The sequence below is a fragment of the Acomys minous genome (assembly GCF_964271855.1).
Source record: "Acomys minous genome assembly, chromosome: 3".
Lineage (NCBI taxonomy): Eukaryota > Metazoa > Chordata > Mammalia > Rodentia > Muridae > Acomys > Acomys minous.
Genome location: NC_140485.1, coordinates 84229087 through 84249295, shown reverse-complemented (window position 1 = coordinate 84249295; position 20209 = coordinate 84229087). Strand labels below are relative to the sequence as shown.

Below are 20209 nucleotides of genomic sequence, written 5' to 3'. Positions count from 1 at the left end.
AATGTTCAAATGAATGGTTGGTGGACATAATAATAGCTGGAGCTAGCATTTAGCAATTGCTCATTTGCACACAGCCCTCAGAGCTCGGGGCTATCATCAATACCCCCATTTTACCAGCATTTAAAACTGAGCCTACAGTACAGATAAGGGACTTATAATCACTAAGAGAGGTTCTAGGAGAGTGACGAATGCTGACGGTGTGACAAGAGCAGTGTGGTAGTAAGTGCATTTCAGTCTGATATTTCCTTTTCGAGAACCGATTCCTTCACTCACTCACTCACGCATGCATGCATCCAATACTTACTAACCCACAACCTTTATCCTGGGTACTAGAAAGTAGAGGGTGTCACACTTTCAACTGTGGGTTCAGAGTCAATACTGGGGAAAGGTCAGAGGTCTCTCAGTGACCAGAAGTCTTTGAGTCAACTGAGGGGTGAGAAAGCCTTTCTGGATGGGGTAGACCTGTAGCAGCCAGGTGGCTGGGTAGACTATCAGGGACATACTAAGGTGGAAGGTGGCTTGATAGAGTGGTGCCAGGTCTGGCACTAGCTACTCCCAGCCCTCTGGGGGTGGGGAGTGCTCTGTCAGAGCCTGAGTCACTTGGCTCATACCCCAAGCCAGGAACTTCCCAGGACAGCCTTATGGGGCCTGTGGCCATTGTATGCGTACATTCCTGCTGTCCTAGACCTAGGAGAGCTCAGTGGAAGGCAGGTGATCCAGGCTAGACAAAGCATGGTCTCTGGACCAGCTTCTTTCTTTTTGTGGGATCCGGTTGATCTGTCTATTGAGCTCAGTGATCTCGTGTATTGCTAGCACTACTGGAATGGGGGGCTATAAGCCTGGGGTTTGGACATCTGGACTAAGGATTAAAACAAAGGGGCTAGAGTGATGGCTCAGTGGTTAAGCACACCGCCTGCTCTTCCAAAGGTCCTGAGTTCAATTCCCAGCAACCGCATGGTGGCTCACAACCATCTATAATGTGATCTGATGCCCTCTTCTGCAGATAAAGCACTCATATACAAGAAATAAATTTAAACCTTTAAAAAAATTAAAACAAATACACACACACACTCAAAAAAAAAAAAACCCAGGTCAGGGGCTGAAGAGATGGCTCAGAGCTGCTGCTCTTTCAGGGACTGTGGGTTCAGTTTCCAGCACACACATGGAGGCTTACACGTCTCTGTAGCTCCAGGTCCAGGGCATCTAGCACCTTCTGGCTACAGGCACTACATGGACCTGACATACACACATACATGCAGACAAACCTCTCATATACATAGAATAAAAATAAATGCAACTTAAAAAAAAATAACACGATCAGGTGGATCGCTGTGAGTTCGAGGCCAGCCTGGTCTACAAAGAGAGTCCAGGACAGCCAAGGCTACACAGAGAAACCCTGTCTCAAAAAACAAAAACAAAAAAACCCAACAAAAACCAAAAACCAACCAACCAACCAAACAAACAAAACATGACGTTTCACTGGTCTATGGCCCATTGGCAACTTTCTTTGTCCCCTTGACAAGTGTCTGGAAGGAGAGGAAGAGAGGTCCATGGTCATGGATATAGGGAAATGTTCCAACCCAGCATCCTCTGGGGGCAGGATGCTGTTGGCATGAACAGAAATCTGTTCACAGTAGTGGAGATGGGCATAGGAACAGGAGGCCATTCTCATCCCAGGATTCAGAGGTCTCCAATCTCTTCCCAGCTCCTCTTGGGACAATAGGCTGGATATGCCTGGTATTGGGCAGCTCTGGGGAGGACCCCGGATTTCCGACCTCATAGCCTTCTTCCCCTCAATTCCTTTGTTCCCCAGTCTTTAACTAGCTCCTATGGATCTAGGATGCAATCAGCATTCTTCCCCTGGACCTCCAAACTCCACACCTCTTCTGGGCATAGTGGCACACAGCACTCAGGAGGTAGAGATAGATCTCTGTGAGTTCAAGACTAACCTGGTCTACATAGCAAGTTCTAGACCATCCAGGACTATAGAGTTAGACCACCTCAAAAACAAAAGACAAGACTCCTGTTTTCCAACCCAATCCCAGCTTCTAGAAGATAATTTCTTTCTTACCAAGATCTTTAGGGAAATGTTTTGGGTTTTGTTTGTTTGTTGAGACAAAACTGCAGCCCTGGTTATCCTGGAACTATGTTCTGTCTGTTTGTTTTTTGAGGCAGGATCTCTCTTCATAGCTCTGACTGTCCTGGAGCCAGCTTTGTAGACCAGGCTGGTGTCAAACTCACAGAGACTCATCTGTCTCTGCCTCCCAAGTGCTGGGATCAAAGCTATGTACTACTATGTCTGGTTAAAAAAAAATTAAATTACATTTATATATCTATTTCCGGGAGGACAGTGGGACATGCCACATGGAGGTCAAAGGACAGCTTGCAGGACTTGGTTCTCTCTGTCTACCATGTAGGTCCTGAGACAGGATAGAACCCAGGGCATCAGGATTATCGGCAAGCACCTTTACCGGTTTGCTGAACCATCTTCCCTGGCCCTACCTCACCGCAGGGCTTTCGCTTTTGCTCTTCCCTCTGCCTGGATAGCTCTTTCCTCAGATCATAGCATGGCTGGCTCCAGGGCACCTACCCTTTAAGGCACCTCTCCAAGCCTACCTCCTCAGAGGGGCCTGCCTAGCCCCTAAGAATAGCAGGCACTTCCTGCATTATTTACTTCCACAGCACGCTGTTTCCATCACGGGCCCCTTTCCCGCAATTTCAATGACTGACAGCTGGTTTGCTTGAAGGCCATTCACCCCATCCATTGAGGAGTTCCAGGAGAGTGGGACCTTGAGAATCCCATGGCCTTGTTCCCACCAGTGTTTGCCAAATGAACGAAACATGGGGGAGAAAAGGTCTCAGTAAAGCTCGCTTCCCACCTTTAATACTTTGTGGCCCCCATGAAGAAGAGGGCACGTATTGGGCACCTTGCCCCTTATATAGCAGGCACCCTCACACCCAGCATCATCTTCATTATTTCTTATATATATATATATATATATATATATATATATATATACACACATATATATCTTCATTATTTCTATCCATGACATACAGCCTATCCCACAGATGATAAAGCTGGGGTCACTTGACCCAGCAAAGGTGGAAGCTGTAGGGCAGAACCTGGGGGCACGGAGCATACTACTGCAAGTCCCAGTTAGATTCAATTTCAAGTGCGTTTGGCTTTGCACAAAGTTCAGCAGACATACTAGACTTCAGTCCTGGATTGACAGTCAGGTATTTAGGGCCTGACAAACAGGCAAAGATGCAGACTGGCAGAGAGGTGTTCTGGCTTAGGTAGTGGTTGTTCAGGCAGGCTCAGATGTGGACCCTGCCACCTACAGGATCCCCCTTACTCAGTGGTCATGAGCGCTGCCAGGCAGCACACTATGGCTCTTAGAAAGGGAGCCAGGTGTAAGGAAGCCTCCATACTGGGGAAAAAAAAAAGTCATGGAGAAGCCGCTAGATCTCAGGGCTGGTCATCTTTTGCTAGAATTTTCCCTTCTCTGGGCCCCAGTGGAATCCAAGCTATTTTGAAACTCACTATGCTGCGGAGACTGGTCTTGAACTCAGTCTTTTTGCCCCTTTTTACTACCACGCCCAGCTCCCAATGGCCACCTCTTTAAAGTGTGTATGGTGGCCCGGATCCAAGATCTTGGGAAGCTGAGGAGGAAAAGTGAGTGTGGAGTTGTTGGTGTATATAAAGTAACATGAAAATGTAAATTATCTAAAAATAATCTATGTGACATGCAGAGAGGTTGGAACTTGGAAGACCCCTTAGGTTCTTCCAGCATTTATTGGCACCTACTGTGTGCCAGCTGCTGTGCCAGGGCCAGGAAATTCAGGGATGAGTCAGATATGTGCCCTGAGCATCTGGGTAATCTGACTAGAGGGGTTGGGGGGGTGGGGGTGAGCTGTAGCTCCCACCTGAGAGAGGAGGCCTATGTGTGAAATGGTAGCAGGTGCCAGGCAGAACTGAGCAGAAACCCACTCCCTGCTCCTCCTTCCTCATGACCTTGAGCAGTTCAGGCCACCTCTCCAATCCCCAAACACTGTTTTCTAAGATGGGGTTGCCTTTACAGCTGCTGGGTCTGGTACACAACAGTCCCAGTGACTGCAGTATGGTGCCAAGGAGTTCTTAGGCAGAAAAGGATCCTGAGTGGTAATATGCCTGTAAGAGTGGCCTGGGGACATGGAGGTGGCCCCCAGGGGACTGCAGAAAGGATAGTGCAATTTTTTTTTTATGTCCTGATAAGAAAGGAAGGCAGAAATTCTGAAAAATTGGCCTAAACCTTAATTTATGCTTGTAATTTCATGGCGGAGGGGGTGGGTAAGCTTTATACTGGTCAGAGCTGCTCAGGTGGGAGGGGATGTGAGGTCACTAAGTTTATTCACAAGGGATTCTAGGCCAAGGTACACGCGGAAGGTCAGCCTTCACAGCAGGGGTTTGTGGGTGTGTCAAGGTCTTCCTTCAGAGTTGCAGTGAGGTTGGCACCAGTGAGGCTACCGGACAAGGTGACTTTTGTAGGGCCTGGGGCTGCCAACCTCACCTCCACTAAGACAAGACTGGCTAGTCTTTAGGGTATTAAGATGAGGCGGAAGGAGAGGAAGTTTGGGGGCCCAAAGGGTGGCAGCCTGGGATTCGGGGGCCGGGGAGGGCACTCCCGTTCTGGTACTAGGCTGATACTGACACCAGAGAGGTCAAGCCAATTCCGGGAGGGAGGGAGAGAAGACTGCTCCATACCACCCGGGTTGGGCTACCTGGACTAGGCCGACCCAAACTGGGAGTCTGGGGATAGCGTTCCCTGGGCTACCGTTTGTGCCCTACTCCCTGCGGGACAGCCAGCCAGTCCCAGCAGAGCGGGGCCTTCAAGGCTATGGGCTGGGCCGGCCAGAGGGAACGCGGTCTCTAGCTGGGTACTGCGCGCCTGCGGCTGCTGCCTTCCGGGGCACTGCGGGTACAGCGGCCCCCGCGCCCCCAGGGGCCGGGCCGGGCGGGGCTGGGCGCGCGGGCGCGGGAGGGAGGGGGGCAGGCGGCGGCGCAAGCTGCGCCGCTCTAACAGGTGGGATCCCGCGGCGTGGTGGAGGCGGGCGCGGGAGGAGGAGGAGGAGGAGGAAGAGCAGCGGCAGCAGGAGCCCAAGCGGGAGCAGGAGCAGGAGCAGGATGAGCCGCGCAAACTGACAGCCACCGCTGCCGCCCGCGCCCAGGCTCGGTCTCGCTCCCCGCGCCCGGGGCCGCTCCCCGCCTCCCCTGGTCGCCCGCGGGGCGGCCCGCCCCCTCTGCACCTCCGGGCCCGGAGCTGCCTCCATCGCTCCTGCATCCCGGCCGGGGGGAGGAGGAGGCGGAGCAGGAGGCGAGCCGGAGCCGCCGCCGCCAACGCCGCCGCCGCCGCCGCCCGAGCAGGACAGAGCGCGCCGCAGCCCCGCGCGTCCGGCCGCCGCCCGCGCCCATCCAGCAGCCGCGCCGGAGCCACACCGCGGGACAGCCCGGGCCGCGGCGCGCCCCTGACCAGCCCGGCCCGGCCCAGCCCAGTCCCAGCACCGGGCGGCCCGGTGGCTGGCCCGCCCCCGAGGGCGCCGGGCGCGGCGGGAGGATGCCGAAGCCGACGCTGCTGCTGCGCGGGGGCTGGGAGCGCGAGCGCAGCCCCGGGGACTCGGAGCTGGGCCGCCAGTTCCGGGACTGGTGCCTGCGCACCTACGGCGACTCGGCCAAAACCAAGACGGTGACACGCAGCAAATACCAGCGGATCGCCGAGGTCCTGCAGGGCGGCGGCGGGACCGGCGCGGGCAGTGGCCCGGCGGCCGGCGAGAAAGGCAAGTTCCAGTTCTGGGTGCGCTCCAAGGGCTTCCGCCTGGGCAGCGGCCGGGAACCCAAGATGGGCCAAGTGGTGTATGTGCCGGTCAAGACGGGCTCGGTGAGTGCGCGCGCGGCGGCCGCGGTCCAGTCCCACGGCGGGGCTCGGGGCGGGCGGGGGCGGGGTGGGGGTGTGGATGTGTGTCCGAATGGTGTGTTCCTGGGGTTGTCCGTGTGTCTAGCCCACCCGGGGCGCGCGCGTACCTGCTCACTAGCCCCCCCAGCCCGCCTGGGCAGAGGTCGGGGTTTGGGGCGTCCCTGCCCCCCTCTGCGCCGCTGCCCGGGCCGTGGCCGTGACGGGCGGGCTGTCCCGGGCTGCTCAACCCAGCGTGTTCTGTCCTCCCGTCCCCTCCCCTCCCCCTCTTCCCCCCTGCCATCAGGCGGCTGCTACGGAGCTCCAGCCTCCCCCCTGCCGCCCCGGGGCCGCCTGTCCCGGACGCCTCTCGCTCCCGCCCCCGGGCCGGAGGCGCCCCCGCCCCCGGGCCGGCTGGGCGGTGTGTGTGTGTGTGTGTGTGTGTATGTGTGTGTGTGAGTGTGTGGAGAGGGTGGTGCTGCGGGGGTGGGGAGGCAGGGGCAACGGCGGGACGGGGAGTCCTCTGGGCCTCCGCTCACCAGGGGAGGGGGCCAGCTCTGGCACTGTCGCCCCGACCCCACCCGGTGCTGGCCCGGGGAGGGGCAGCCTGAGCCGCAGCCTGGCGCAGAAGCAGCCTCCCAAGGGTGGGTGGGGCGTACCCGCCGCCCCCCCCCCCAGGCCCCGCGCTCCCCCCAGCCCTGGGACAGGGGCGACATGACCTATTCATCCCCTCCCCTCCCCCGTTCCCCGGGCTGGCCCGGGTGGCGCTGGGGAGGGGGCGGGTAACCGCAACCCCCGAGAAGAAGGAGGCTGATGGCCGGGCGGGGGCATCCCCTTCGGCCCGGGGTGCCCTGGAGAGGGCGTGTGGCTTGGGTCCCACGGCTCCCCCCACTGGGACTTCATTGTTCTGCAGAGGGTGGGGGCTGGGGGGGGGCAGCTGCTCTCGGGGCGCTGCTGAGCTTTGAACTTTCCGTCGCCCAGACCTTCAGGTAGTGCGTTCGGTCCCTGGCCGGGCCGGGCCGGGCCAGCCTAGCTTTCCTCCCCGCCGCCCCTCCCTGGCCTCGCCCGGCCGGAGCGCTAGAACCCAGCCGCCCCGCGCCGGCCTCCCTCCTCCCTGCTCCCCCGCTCCCCCCTCCGCGCTCCTCCCCCGTCCGGCGCGCCCGCCCTGCGCTCAGCCCTGTCCCCGGCCGGAGCGGGCTCTTCACACACAATTGATTCGGTCGTTACGAAAAGTGCACTTGTCCCCTCCCCCTCCCCCTCCGGCGGCCGCCGGGGCCCGGCCCGCGGGGTGAGGGGACCGCCAGGGAAGGAGGCGGGAGGCAGAGAGCGGAGCCCGAGGCGCCTCCCCCCGCGCCCAGGGGACGGGGCTGCAGGCCGCGGGGAGTGGGAGCCGCGAGCGCGGAGGGCGGGCGGCCCATCTGCGAGGAGCGCTGATAACCGCGCCGCTGCCGCTGCGGCCGCCAGCAGCCCATCTGCGCCGCTGCCGCCTCCGGCCGGACGGGGAACAGGGGGCAGGGCTGAGGGGCGCGCCCGCCGGCTTGCCGGAGCGGGAGGCTGGGCCGAATCCCTGCGGCGCAGGTTACAGAAACCCCAGTAAATGGGCAGTCGCCCCCAAACCCAGGGAGTCTGGGTCATTGTCCCCTGCTCCGGTGGGCCAAGGACCTTCCCCCATCCAAATGACTGCCCATTTGCCCTTACAGGGCAGGTGAGCTGTCACCTCCGGAAAGCAAGATAGGTCATTCTTTCCCACCCTGTCATTTTGGGACTTCCACTTGGTTCTTCCCACCCTGAGCAAGCCCCCCCCCCCCGTCCCCCATATCAAGGTGGTTCTTCCTAGGGCAGCCACCCACCAGACTGTTAGCCAGATCCTTGCCTTTAGCCTTCAGGGCTTCCCAATTCAGTCGCTGCTTCATCCTCCTGGCTACCCTTCTCAGAAGCTTAGGATCTTGCCCCAACTCCTTTCAAGTCTGAAGCAGGATCCCCAACCCACCTACTATTGGGGTTCGGGGAGAGATGCTCCCACACCTGGTGGCTGGCTTACTGTCTCTGTGGGTCACCCACTCCCCCTAGGGAGTGCTAATCATGAGGCAATTTGTCCGTCCCTTTATTCCATGTCGCTGTCACAGCAGAAGACCCCTTCCCATCCTTTTGGAGAAGCTGGCGCAAGGCCTGGGCTCAGGTCCTGCCTGCCTGAGCTAGCTAGCTAGCTGCTACAGATCTTTCCCGAAACCCACTCTGTCTACCCTGCTTGTCTTTTACAGCAGAGACCTGACAAGCCTCCACCCTGGCTCTAAGACCAAAAATAAACCTTTCCCAGGGACCACCTGCCTGGGAGGCAGGGAAGCAGGGACCCAGGCCTCCGTGCCCAGGCTGCCAGGAGGATGACAAACACAACAGGCGTGCTCTCCTGTGACAGCCTGTCCCTCCAGTTCCCCGTGCCTGCTTGCCTGGACTGCCTGTCCCCAGAGAACCTGTTAGTTACCTGCCACTTGCCTAGCCAACCAGAATCAGCCACTGGAGTTGCCCAGAGTGCTGCCACCCCATCTCCAAATGTCTTCCTGGGGTGCCGGTATCGTGTTTCCACTTCCTTTTTAGCTGATCTGAGAAGCAGATTCTGCTGGGAATTCTGAGGCAGCCATGGCCGCTTCCTAGGAGGGACTGAAAACGGGACCTTTTTTTGACAGATGTAAAAGGTCACCCCTCTGCCTTTACTGAGCCACACGCACACACAAGCACATGCATACACACACATGCAGACACACACGTAGAATCGAAATTGTCATTACTTCTGGTGTCAGTGGGAAAGATTTTATAGTTTTGCCTTGGGTGGGCTCTTCTGAAGGTCACTGGGCCAGAAACCTTTTTCTATGATATTTATTTGGAGTCTCCAGGTCTTGGGGTAGGCCCTGGGCCATTGAAGTCAGTGCTGGGCATTTGGGATGGGTGAGCGATTTCTCCTGGCAGGGAAGACAGGTACAGCTGATAGTGAGAAAAGTCTGCAGAGACTCAAGAGGGAGGGCAGGTAGGAAATGTCAGGGTATCTGGGAGCCCAGAGATAAGCCCAGGGGTGACAGCAGTGGTCCAAGAGTAACCACCCCTGTGTCCTGCTTCTTCTCAGCCCCGCCCCGCCCCTCCTCCCTTTTTCTCCCCCTGCAGCTCTGTGAGGAGCTGTGGTCAAGGCCCTCTCCGAGTTTCCAGGTCTGCTTTGGGTCGATGAACTAACACTTGTCCTGTCCCATCTGGCCCTGAGCTTTTCTGGGTGTGTGTGACAAAGGCTTAATCTGTCCGGACGGGCCAGGGCAGAGAGGAGGGCGCAGGGAATTACACTCAGCAGGGCCTCCTGCAGCTGGGGCCCCTGTGGGGGTGGGGCTTGGTGGGGGGGGGGGGAGCCTAGCTTAGGGGAAAGCAGGCTGGTCTCAGTGTGCAGGTTGTCACAGGAAGTCGAAGGTGCAGGCAGAAGACTGAGAGAGGGCGGAGTCCCTCACTGGTGCTCATGAGGATAAGATCTTTTTATGATAAGAACCAGACAGGGCCTCTGGCTGGGCAAAGCTTGGTTTGGCTCTATTATTTCTTGTGTTTCGCCTGCTTTGACCACACTGGTGGTTAAGCAGGGGAAGGGAACCTCTTGGAGGGAAGACCCTTGGATTCTGTTCCAACCAAAGGAGCCCACTCCCCCTCTTTGCCACTGGCCTCTGAGTGGGACTGTTCCTGGGACCTGGCGGGGGGGGGGGGGGGGCGGGGCACAGATGAGGCTGGGACAGGACCCTGAGCCAGCTCCTTAATCCTAGGTCAAGAGAACCCCCCCCCCCCGAAGGCTCTTTGGAGAGAGCTAGTCTCAGCCCGGCAGTACCAACTTTCAGGACACTCGCTGAGTCCCACAGGGAGAGGCAGCTCCACTGGTGGACTGGGGCGCGGGTCTGTGAGCTTCACCATGGCCTCTCCTGGGCCCAGCACATGCTTTGGATCCCTCTAGGGTCCCCTCTGTGATGGCCCAACTTCACTGTCAACATGATGCTTCTGTGAGCTGGACCCCAGGTGTTGCGCTGGCCAAATCGACTAATGGTGGTCTTTTCCCAGTTTGCAGATGACGTTCATTTAGTGGAAAGCGTTTTCACAGTCTGAAGTCTTCCTCCCCAGAGCTTTTGTGTAAACCTTTGGCACCTGCGGCCACTGGTCTGGGCAGGAACGGGCCTCTGCTGCTGTAGTGTAACATTGTAACAGCCTTCTACTGAGTAACAGGCTTTCACTTTCAGGGGGTTATCTACCTTAGTCCACTCTGTTTCCTTTTCTCCAAACTGTCACTGTAGCACCTCTTTCTCTCCTTCCCTCTCCCTCCTCTCCCGCCTCCTATCTTTTCCTCCTCCCCCCCCCCACCTTTTTTTCTTTTTTAGACAGCCCCTGGCTGGCCTGGAACTCTGTGTAGACCAGGCTGGTCTCAGAGACACCCCCCCCCCCCATTGCTTATGCCTTTCAATTGCTGGGATTAAAGGTGAGCTCCCTTGGCACCTGTTTCTCAGTAGGCTACTGTGTGCCTGCCCGTTGTGTTGAGAGGACACCTCAGCTTGTGGGAATTCCACAGCAGCTTATAGGCCAACATTGGTATTATTATCACCTGTCAGATAGGTAAACTGAGGCTTAGGAGACTTAAGAAATTTCCCTAGGCCGTACTACTGAGTGGGCAGACCTTGAGCCTGGGCTCAGACACGTTTCTGTTCTGAGTTTGAGGTATCCTGCAACATAGTCTAATTTGAATGCCTAAGTCTGAATTTGTTTAGAAGAATCTCTCTGGTCAAGATGTCTGGTTTTGTAGATTGGGGCTTTCCTGGAACACAATAGGGTAGGCATGGCTGAGGAAGGTCTCTGTTGCCTTGGGTCTCAGGGGACTTTGGGGAGAGAGTTGACAGTGGTGTCTGGTACCGGCCCCATTTAGATTACTCAAGAGCGGCAGAAGGAAGCCTTTTCATTAATTAAGCCTCCATAACAGAGTAACAGGGTCCTGGAGCCTTGTTGGAGGGGCATTTTAGAGCAGGGTGTCGTGACTTCCTCAGGCCTCCTCTCTGGCTCTCAGTCACTCTGCTGGGGTGGAGACAGCTGAACTCTTCTTCCTTCACTAAGTAGCCCGCCTCTCCTTTGTGACCCCATGGGCTGCCTTCCTAGCTAGAAGGCCAAACCCTGAAAATGCTGCTGGGAGCACCAGTGGGTGGGTGCGGAGGCAGTTAAGGTGGAGAAGCCTGTCCCCAGGGACAGAAGTTGATGGCTTCAGACAAGCCTTGGCTTCTCTGAGCCAGTTCTTACCTTAGAGGTTATACCATTGATGACAGAGTGTACATGAGTGTGAGGCCATGTGGTAGAACACATGTGCACTGTGTATGTTCACGAGTCAGCTAAATGGGTATATGTATCAATGTGTTGGCTGAGAGTGCGGGTGGGGATGTGTGCTGGGCACCGGTGTGTGCAGGTGGTGGGAGGCGGCATGCTTGTGATGGCTGTGGTTGTGAGAGTCTGTGTTGGCAGATGTGGGAGCACCTGGGGTGCTGGGCTGGCAGAGCATGGTGTGACTGTGTGTGAGGTTCTGATGGAAAGCCCTGGCTGGCTGGTGGCAGCGTGCTGCTCGTAGGGTGTTTTTTCATCAAAGCCAGGCCAGCCCAAGTGGCCACCCTGCCTCTGGTGTCCCTTTTGGCCAGCTGATGCCAAGTTAGAGAGAGAGTGGAAGACGAGGCCCTGTTCCCACACTGGAAACTAAAACATTTCCTTGACGACTCTTCCCACCCCCACCCCATCCCCCAACCCCCAGGGCCAATGTCAAGTCCCTAGACAGGATGGAGTCCTTCTAGGAGAGTAGTAGGTCGGGCCCCTTGGACAGGATCCCAGCTCCAACTTGGTGGCAGGTAACCTGCCTGGCATCTTCAAGCTTCAGTTTCCTCGCCTGGAAAACAGGCAAAAGGATGCAGCCCCTGACCAGCCTGGAAAAGGCGCTGCTGTCCTTGACGATAGTGGTTAATGAATGTTCTCAAGGTCACCCTGCTAATGTGAAAACCAGGGTCAGCCCCCCGAGTGCCAACGCAGGCAGAGGGGTGGGAGGAAGCTGGGTGGTAGCGTGAGACGCGGGGCAAGGGCTTTCCGGCCACAGGGCCGTGGGTTTGCACCCCTGTTCCATCCTCTCTTATGGGACTAGTGTGTGGGTCACATCCCAAGGCACATGGAGCCCACAGACAGCAAGTGTTAGGAAAAGCTGGCTGGGGCATGAGCCTGCTGAGCTTTGCACTTCTCATCTGGAAAATGGAGCTGGAGATGGAAGCTGTCATGGACAGTGGCTAGGGCCGTGGAGGTGGAGATCCAGCCCAGGTCCTGGTACTCAGAAGGCAGCCACAAGGATTGGTCCCTTGAGGTTGTGCCTGAGGCATCTCTGTGCTGCTGTGCCGTCAGGGGCCCAGGAAACTTGGTGGGAACTTGGTGAAGCCCCTTCCTTTGTACCTCTCAATGGTGCTAGGAGGGCTGAGGGGAGGGGAGGCTTTAACCGCCCTGTTAAGTGCCTGACCAATTAGTCCACGGTCTGAGCAGGTCTCTCAGTCACCCCAGACCCCACCTTGTGCCAAGTAATGAATGTGCTCCCTGAAACCTGGGACTAGAGAGATCAGAAGGCCCTTCCTGGGTCCCCCCAGTAAGCAAGGCTCAGGTGGTGCCAGAGCTCTGTCTGGCCCTCTGCTCTCTGGGAGGGGTGGCTGCAGTGTCCTCAGCCTCCGCCCACCCCAGGCTCACAGAGCCCTTGCCTGAGGGCGGTTCTGAGGCTTCCCAGACCTCCATCCGCTCTTCCACCTGCTGGGGAGGCAGATGCCACTCCCCCTCCTCCCCTCTCCCCTCCTCTTGGTCTCCATCAGCTGCAGCTGCAGGCTTGGTCTGGTCTGGGCAACTACAGGGGGTTGGGAGGCTGGAGGGAAGCTGCTTGGCTGTGGAGGACAAGGCCACCAACTCCTTAGTGTACATTCCTCTTGGCCATATTGGGACATGGGGCTCTTCTGCTGCAGATAGGAAAAGTGAGGACGCGCAGAGGGATTTCACTCAGAATTCCCAGAGTGGAGCAAAAATCTGGTTGTAAAGTCAAGCCCACCTCCCTGTTCTCAAGCCCCTCCTCCCAATTCTCAAGCCCCTCCTCCCCTTTCTCAAGCCCCTCCTCCCCGTTCTCAAGCCCCTCCTCCCCGTTCTCAAGCCCCTCCTCCCCGTTCTCAAGCCCCTCCTCCCAATTCTCAAGCCCCTCCTCCCCGTTCTCAAGCCCCTCCTCCCCGTTCTCAAGCCCCTCCTCCCTGTTCTCAAGCCCCTCCTCCCAATTCTCAAGCCCCTCCTCCCCGTTCTCAAGCCCCTCCTCCCTGTTCTCAAGCCCCTCCTTCCTGTTCTCAAGCCTCTCCTCCCCACCCCTCTACCCTGCCTTTCTGGGCTGTATCTAGGAGGCGGTTTTTGTTTTGTTTTGTTTTTGTTTGTTTTTAAAATTATTTATTTATTTATTTATTTATTATGTGTACAGTGCTCTGCCCACTTATACACCTGCAGGCCAGAAGAGGGCACCAGATCTCATTATAGATGGTTGTGAGCCACCATATGGTTGCTGGGAATTGAACTCAGGACCTCTGGAAGAGCAGTCAGTGTCTCTCCAGCCTGGTTTTTGTTTTGTTTACCTTTCTCTTACCTTTGTCTCCTTACCCAGCCAGCTCATCTGAAAACTCTTGTTCTATCTTCAACATCCCAAGCCCCACCACATCCAAGCTTCCTTCTCCTGTCACCAGCTACGGCCAGCCTAGAGGGGCATTAGCCTCCTACTGGTTCCCAAGTCCACTCTGGCCAAAGGATCCCCTCTTCATTCATACAGCTAGGGGGGGCTTTTCGAAAAGCGAGACAGGTCCTATCATTCTGCCCAGGGCTCCTCAGGACTTTACCTTATTCCTGGATGACTTGGCACACACCTGTAACGTGACCCTCAGGACAGCTTGAACACAGCTTGGGCAATACAGTGAGTCTCAGCTCAGAAACACTCAAACAAGGGTGGAAGTCCCAGAACCCCCTGTGAGCCGGCCAGCTGCCTGGTGCCCTTGCACCTGCTGTCTTTATAGTTTCCCACTCTCCCTCATCCATTTGGCCACACCCTACTGGCTTCTGCTATTTTGCAAATACAATAGGCCCCAGGGCCCTTGTACTGGCTCTCTCCCCCCCCATCTCCCTTCACCCCAATTATCTGTGTGCCTGGCCAGCTCTGTCTCCTTGCAATCTTCGATAAATACCACCTCTTCAGAAACACTCCCTGAGATCTCTTGGATGCTGTCTCCTTCAAACTATTTTTCCTGTCACCCTCTACCTCATAGACAGTACTGCTGCGGTGTTCTCCCTCAAGATGGCAGCTTCAGCGTGGCTCTGTGTGTTTGGTTTACTTTGCATCCCAATGACCTGGAATAGTGCCTGCCCCTTGGGGGTTCCCTGCAGGGAAGGGTTAATTATACTTCCCTCTGAGCAGGATTCTGATAATTGTTGGTCCAATCCTGCACTCCAGGGCCCCAAGCACAGACCCATCCTTCAACCCATTAATGCCTGGAAAGCCCTCAGAGAACTGACCTTTGACCTGTGCCTTAAGGTGCCCAACCTATCTTCCAGTGAAAAGTAGAAATGAAGAGGTTGGAACCCGAACCCATGCAAAGTGGACAGGGTTGATGGGGCCTTTGCAGGATGGAGTCTGGCTGGCTCTCCCCATGGCTGGGGATGGCCATTGATTTAGTCTACTGAGAAAAGAATGGCTTTAGGGTCCCGAGGAATGTACGGGGGAAACCTGGTTGGGATAGAAGGAGCTTCTGGCAAAGGAGAGAGAGAGGGATTCAGTCAGAGAAACAGCCATGGGAAGTTGCAGGCCTGGGCACTCACCTCCTAGGGTAGAGCGACATGTGGGGAAGAGAGGCAAAGAGGTATATCTCGGAAGCCAGGAGGTGTGTGGAGGCCCTGGTGGATCTGGATGAGGCTGTACATGGTGGGGCTGCAGCTGTGTGTTGGGGTATCTGAGGGGGGGTCTTGAGCAGACTGGTGAGTATAGTCTAAGTGTCCACAAACCCTGTGGTAACTGTGGGAGGCCAATGGGGAGCCCCAGTGACTCAGGCCCTGGTGGCCCAGTTCAGGAGCTGCCATGTGCACAGGAGCCGTGGGCTGCCTGCAACCTTCCTGCAACCTTCCTGCTGAGTTGGGACCCTGTCACCCTCCTCTCCTGGGAGGCCTCTGCTTGGGTGGATGACTCAGCATTTCCTCAGCATCTGACATGGCACCTTCCCTCATCAGGCGGGGCCTGATGGGTGTGAGGCACAGACAAGAGCATACTAGATTCAGGGCCTCGTCTGGGTCTGTTCGAGGGCCAGCCCCTAGCTTCCCCAGTCTTGCACAGTCCTTAGTTGTTATGAACCCCATTCTGAAGATTAGCAAACCGAGGTGCAGCCTATGCTTAGTACCCAGCTAGGTAGCCACTAGCAACTTCTGTTTCTTCATCAGAAAGATGGGTCTAATGGTGGTTCTTCAGGTTGATGGGGAAATTAAGGAAGGAACTGAGTTGAATGAATTAAGTAGTAGGGTGGACATTCTCATGAGAGTGCAAAGGGGTCGGTCTGCGAAGGCACCTGGTGCTCATGATTATAGGAAAGGCCAGAGGACAACAGGACCAGTGGCAGACCTGCCTTTAGAGCCATGTGAGTGGCTGTGTGACATCAGGTAAGTGGCTTGCCTGCTCTGATCCTGGCCTTTGGTGCTGATAAAATCTGTCCCATGGGCAGGTGGGATGGAGACGTGAAGCTCAGTGTGCTAGACTTTTTAAAGTAGGGACTGCTGCCATCTCAGGCACCTCAGGGGCCCTCCTGCAAAGCAGGAGCTCTAGGGACCTGGAGGGACTCTGGAACTCTGAGTGAAGAGGTCAGGGGAACGGGAGATTATGGGTGGTTTTATTTTGGTGATGATGTTAGAGCCCAAGGCCTTTTTTTTTTTTTTTTTTTTTTGAGACAGGGTTTCTCTGTGTAGCCTTGGCTGTCCTGGACTCGCTCTGTAGACCAGGCTGGCCTTGAACTTACCTCCCAAGTGCTGGGATCACAGGCATGGGCCACCATGCCTGGCCCCATTTACTGCCTTGCAGTCTTGAACACATCCCCTTTCCAGCCCCCATTTATCCCATGGAATGATGGGACTGGTGCTGTAGCTCAGAGGTCCCAGTGTTATTTAGCATGAACAAGGTCCTAGGTTCCATCCCCAGCACCACAAAATATGTGTTTATTAGTATGTGTGTGTGTGTGCCTGCATGACTTTATATGTGCCGTACGTGTGTGCAAGGTGCCCAGGGAGACCAGAGTGTTGAAGCCTTTCAAGTTGGTGTTACAGGGCCTTGTGAGCTGTGTCATGTGGGTGTTGGGAACCGAACCCAGGTACTCTGCAAAACTAGTAAGTACTCTGACTGAGACATCTGTTCCTCCTCACCCACCAAGTAAGCTTAAAAGCATAAATGAAAGAGGTAGAGATAGCTCTGGATTCCATTCGTCCCCTGGTAGGCTCTAGGCTAGAGCATCCACCCCAGAGTGGTAGCCATGTTGTCAGTAATGGGGAGCTGTTGTCAGGGCTCTGGTGGAATAGCCCTGCCTGCAGACCTTTGAGCTCAGTAGCCTGGCCTCCCGGCTGAACTCTCAGCTAACAGTCATTCGATGACCTTGAGACTGTCCCTGCCTCCGGTCCAGCCAGTTTCCCCCTTCTGTGAGCCCAGTGGTCTTGCCCGGGTTGAAACTGTGGGAAGTAGGGGAGCCTCCAAGCAAAGTGCTCAGCCTGGGAATCAAAGAACAGGTTGCTGCTGTGCCTGTCCTGTGGTCAGCAACAGCTGCCGGGGACTCTGGGCTTGAGGGTCAAAGAAGAAGCAGTGAGTCAAGGTGGGAGAGAGTGAGGGGCAGAGTGGGTACGCGGACATGGCCATTGCAGGGACTTCCAGGATGAGGACATCAGCCTCCAGGATTGTTGGGGCATGCCTTTAATCCCAGCACTTGGGAGGCAGAGGCAGGTGGATCTCTGTGAGTTTGAGGCCAGCCTGGTCTACAAAGTGAGTCCAGGACAGCAAAAGCTACACAGAGAAAAACCAAAAAAAAAAAAAAAAAAAAAAAAAGAGTTGTGGGTCTCCCAGACCAGGTAGCACACACATTTAATCCCAGCATTTGGGAGGCAGAGACAGGCAGATCTCTTGAGTTCAAGGCCAGCCTGGTCTACATGGTGAGTTCTAGGACAGCCAGGGCTACACAGAGAAACCCTGTTGCAAACAAACGAGCAAACAAGCAGCTGTGTGTATACTTCCTCAAGTCTGGGGCTTCTGGATTCAAAGTTTTGTTCTCTTACTGGGTGTGAAACCTTAGAAACAACCTCTTCAGGTCTCCACATCAGCAAAATGGAAGAGTGACGTTAACGCTCTCCTGGGGTTACAGGGATGATTAGGGGTACACTGAGTCAGTGCTCTCTGCGTACTTGCAGAATGAGAACAGTGGCAGCATTGACACAGTTTGCTGAGGCCCTGGGAAGTGCCAGGTCCTGGGCCAAAGACTTTAGGTGTGCTCGGCCTCGTGTGACTGCCCTCACACTGCTGATAGAGAGTCAGGCTCAGAGAGGTTAAGTCCATGTGCCAAGGCTGCACAGCTGTAAGAGGCAGCAGGGCGGGGCCTGGGAACCATATGATGGTGCCTGGCTTTGGCTCCCCACACCACACATCCTTTTGACAGACAGCTGGGCTGAAACCCAAGGGGCCCTAGGGTTGTTATGTAGGCTTGGATAGTGGCTCTTGCAGGGATGCGCAGGGTGGGTGTGAGTCCGTATGGCAAGATGCTAACTCTGGGCCACATTGTTGCTCCATATCAGCCCAATGGGAAAACCTGGTCCCAGCTCTGAGGGCACGAGTCCCTGCCCTTCACCATGGCAGAAGGAAATGCAGTTTCAGTCTAGCCACAGTGCGCCCCACAGCTCCAAGAGGAGACCAGTTTGGTCCGGATGGTACTGGGGCTCAGGGTTGGGAGAGGATGCTGTGGAATCAGGGGAGCTCAGACCCTGTGCACACAGGTGCTTGGGAGAAGCTTGCTCACAGGGAGTGTGGTGTGTGTGTGTGTGTGTATGTGTGTGTGTGTGTGTGTGTGTGTGTGTGTGGTTTAAGGCAACAGTAACTCAGCAGCAACCCCCAGTGGCCACTTCCTGCCCCTGCCCTAGGCTCTCCAATCCTGGAACAGCCTCGTCAGCCCTTTGACTCTGAGGCCAGGCTGCCAAGTTTGGATCCTGAGTCCACCATCTACTTGCTGTGTGATGTGGGCAGCTTGCTTAACTTCTTTGTTTCAGTTTCTGCATCTGAACAGTGTGGGATAATTACAGAATCTGCTTCAGTGACAGTGGAGGGCATAATTGGCCCACGGTTGAGGTCTGGGTGTGGACCCATACAGCCATAGCTGTCGCCTCTGCTGCTGTTGGTATTAATTGTTGTGTGTGCATGGCTGTTCACACTTCATGTGCAAGTTTAAATGTTTGCTGAGATCCCTCTTAGATCCCAAGCTCAGTTTTTATTATGTGTCCTTCCCCACATCCCCTCCACTTTCTGGGAGAGGTCAGCCTCATAGCTCCAGATCTTGTGACACGCCTCTGTGCAGAGGGGCTTCCTGGTTGTTGGTTGGGCCCCAGGGCTTGTGGACAGATAGATCCTGGGCTCCTAGACAGGGCACTTTGGGTGATGATGGGTACAGGAGGGGAGGGGGCCCAAAGAAAGATCTGAGGCCAGGATCCAGGGATGCGTGGCCTTCCCTGCCCCTCCTCAACCTGATGACTTTTGGAAAACCTGTGCCACTCTGGCCCTGATCTCCTGAGAGGGGAGGCGGCACCATTGCTGTGGGGAGCCAAGGCAGTGCCTCAGATATGATGGAGGGCTGGGGTTTCTCACTGAGGACCTGACTGGCAGGCCCCTGCCCTTGGGAGGATCTGCAGCTGAGCTTGAAGTGCTGCTGTCTTCTGTGGACCCTAGCAGAGCGGAGAACCCCGCCACAGTGCTGTGGAGTACTTGGGCAGCTGTGGGGAATTAGTGAACCAGTCTGGTCCTCTGTTTCCTTCTCCAGCTAGCAAACCCTGGTGGCAGAAGTTGCTGTGCACAGCCATGGGATTCAGGCAAGGAATTCTGGCCCAGGACCTGCCTCATGGCGCTGCATTCAGCAGCTGCTGCAGTTATTTTAAAGAACAAAGGCTAACATGGAAGCCACCAGCAAGTGACATAGGGCTGCCTGGGCATGGTGGCCCCCAGCCGTGAATGCAGTGCTTGGGAGGTGAGTGTGAGGCAGTCTGAGTCCATCCGCGTCTATACAGACCCCAGGAGGCCTCGGTCACTCATTCATCGCCAGGCAGCAGGCCCTGTTCATTTATTTATTCCACCAGGACATGGCAGTGAGGGGTGGGCACAGCACAGACTTGACCTCCTACCTCCAAGAGTATGGAAGCTAAGGCTGGGGAGCTGGCAGCCAGCCTTGTCCTGATAGTGCCAGCCCTGTGGCTACTTCTGCCAACAGTCTCCAGTGCCAACCAGCTGCCCTCTATCAGGCTCTTTGGAGCCTCCCTTCTCTGGAAAGTAGAACTCTGGGGGTGCAAGGAATGAAGGGCCGTTCCTAGCATCTCATCCTGATTCTTGTCACTTCCCCCAAAGTAGCACTCACTGTTCTTCCTCCGTCCTCGTCACCATCACTCGTCACATATTCATTTACCTATTTAGAGGCGCCTCCTGGGGTGCAGTATTGAGCCCCACAGGTATAGCTTCTGCTATGGCAGAATTCGGGATACATTGTGGTAAACAGATGCTAAATAGTTGCGATGATACTGTGAGTGGTCTGGCAATTGGTGCTGGTGGTGATGGTACAGTGATGATGATGGTGCTGGTGATGGCAACGGTTGCCATGGTGATGTGGTAGTTAGGATGCTGGTGGTGATGTTGATGATGGTAGTGGTAACAATGGCAATGGAGCAGTGGTGATGCTGATGAACATGATGATGGTGATGATAGTGGTTGTGATATGCTGGCGATGGTGATGACTATGATATTGGTGATGGTGGTGATGGGGTGGTAATTATGATGAGGTGGTGATGATGATGAGGTAATGGGGGTGATGATGAGGATGGTGATGGTAGTGGTAAGGATGGGGATAATGATGATGGTGGTAATAATGGGCTGGTGGGTTATAACCATAACGATGGTGGTGATGATGATGTCGATGCCGACAAGATGA

General features: G+C 55.8%; 1 protein-coding gene across 2 annotated transcripts in view; it reads left to right on the top strand.

Moving 5' to 3' along the window:
* Positions 1-5391: 5391 nt before the first annotated feature.
* Positions 5392-20209, top strand: part of NOL4L (nucleolar protein 4 like) — a 125263-nt gene continuing 110445 nt past the window's right edge. The window contains exon 1 of one of the 2 annotated variants that reach the window (XM_084777394.1): positions 5392-5918. In XM_084777394.1, coding sequence (XP_084633520.1) covers positions 5598-5918 — 321 coding nt within the window. In that variant the 5' untranslated portion in view covers positions 5392-5597. The remainder of the gene's footprint in view (positions 5919-20209) is intronic. The other variant, XM_084777387.1, reaches the window with a different exon arrangement.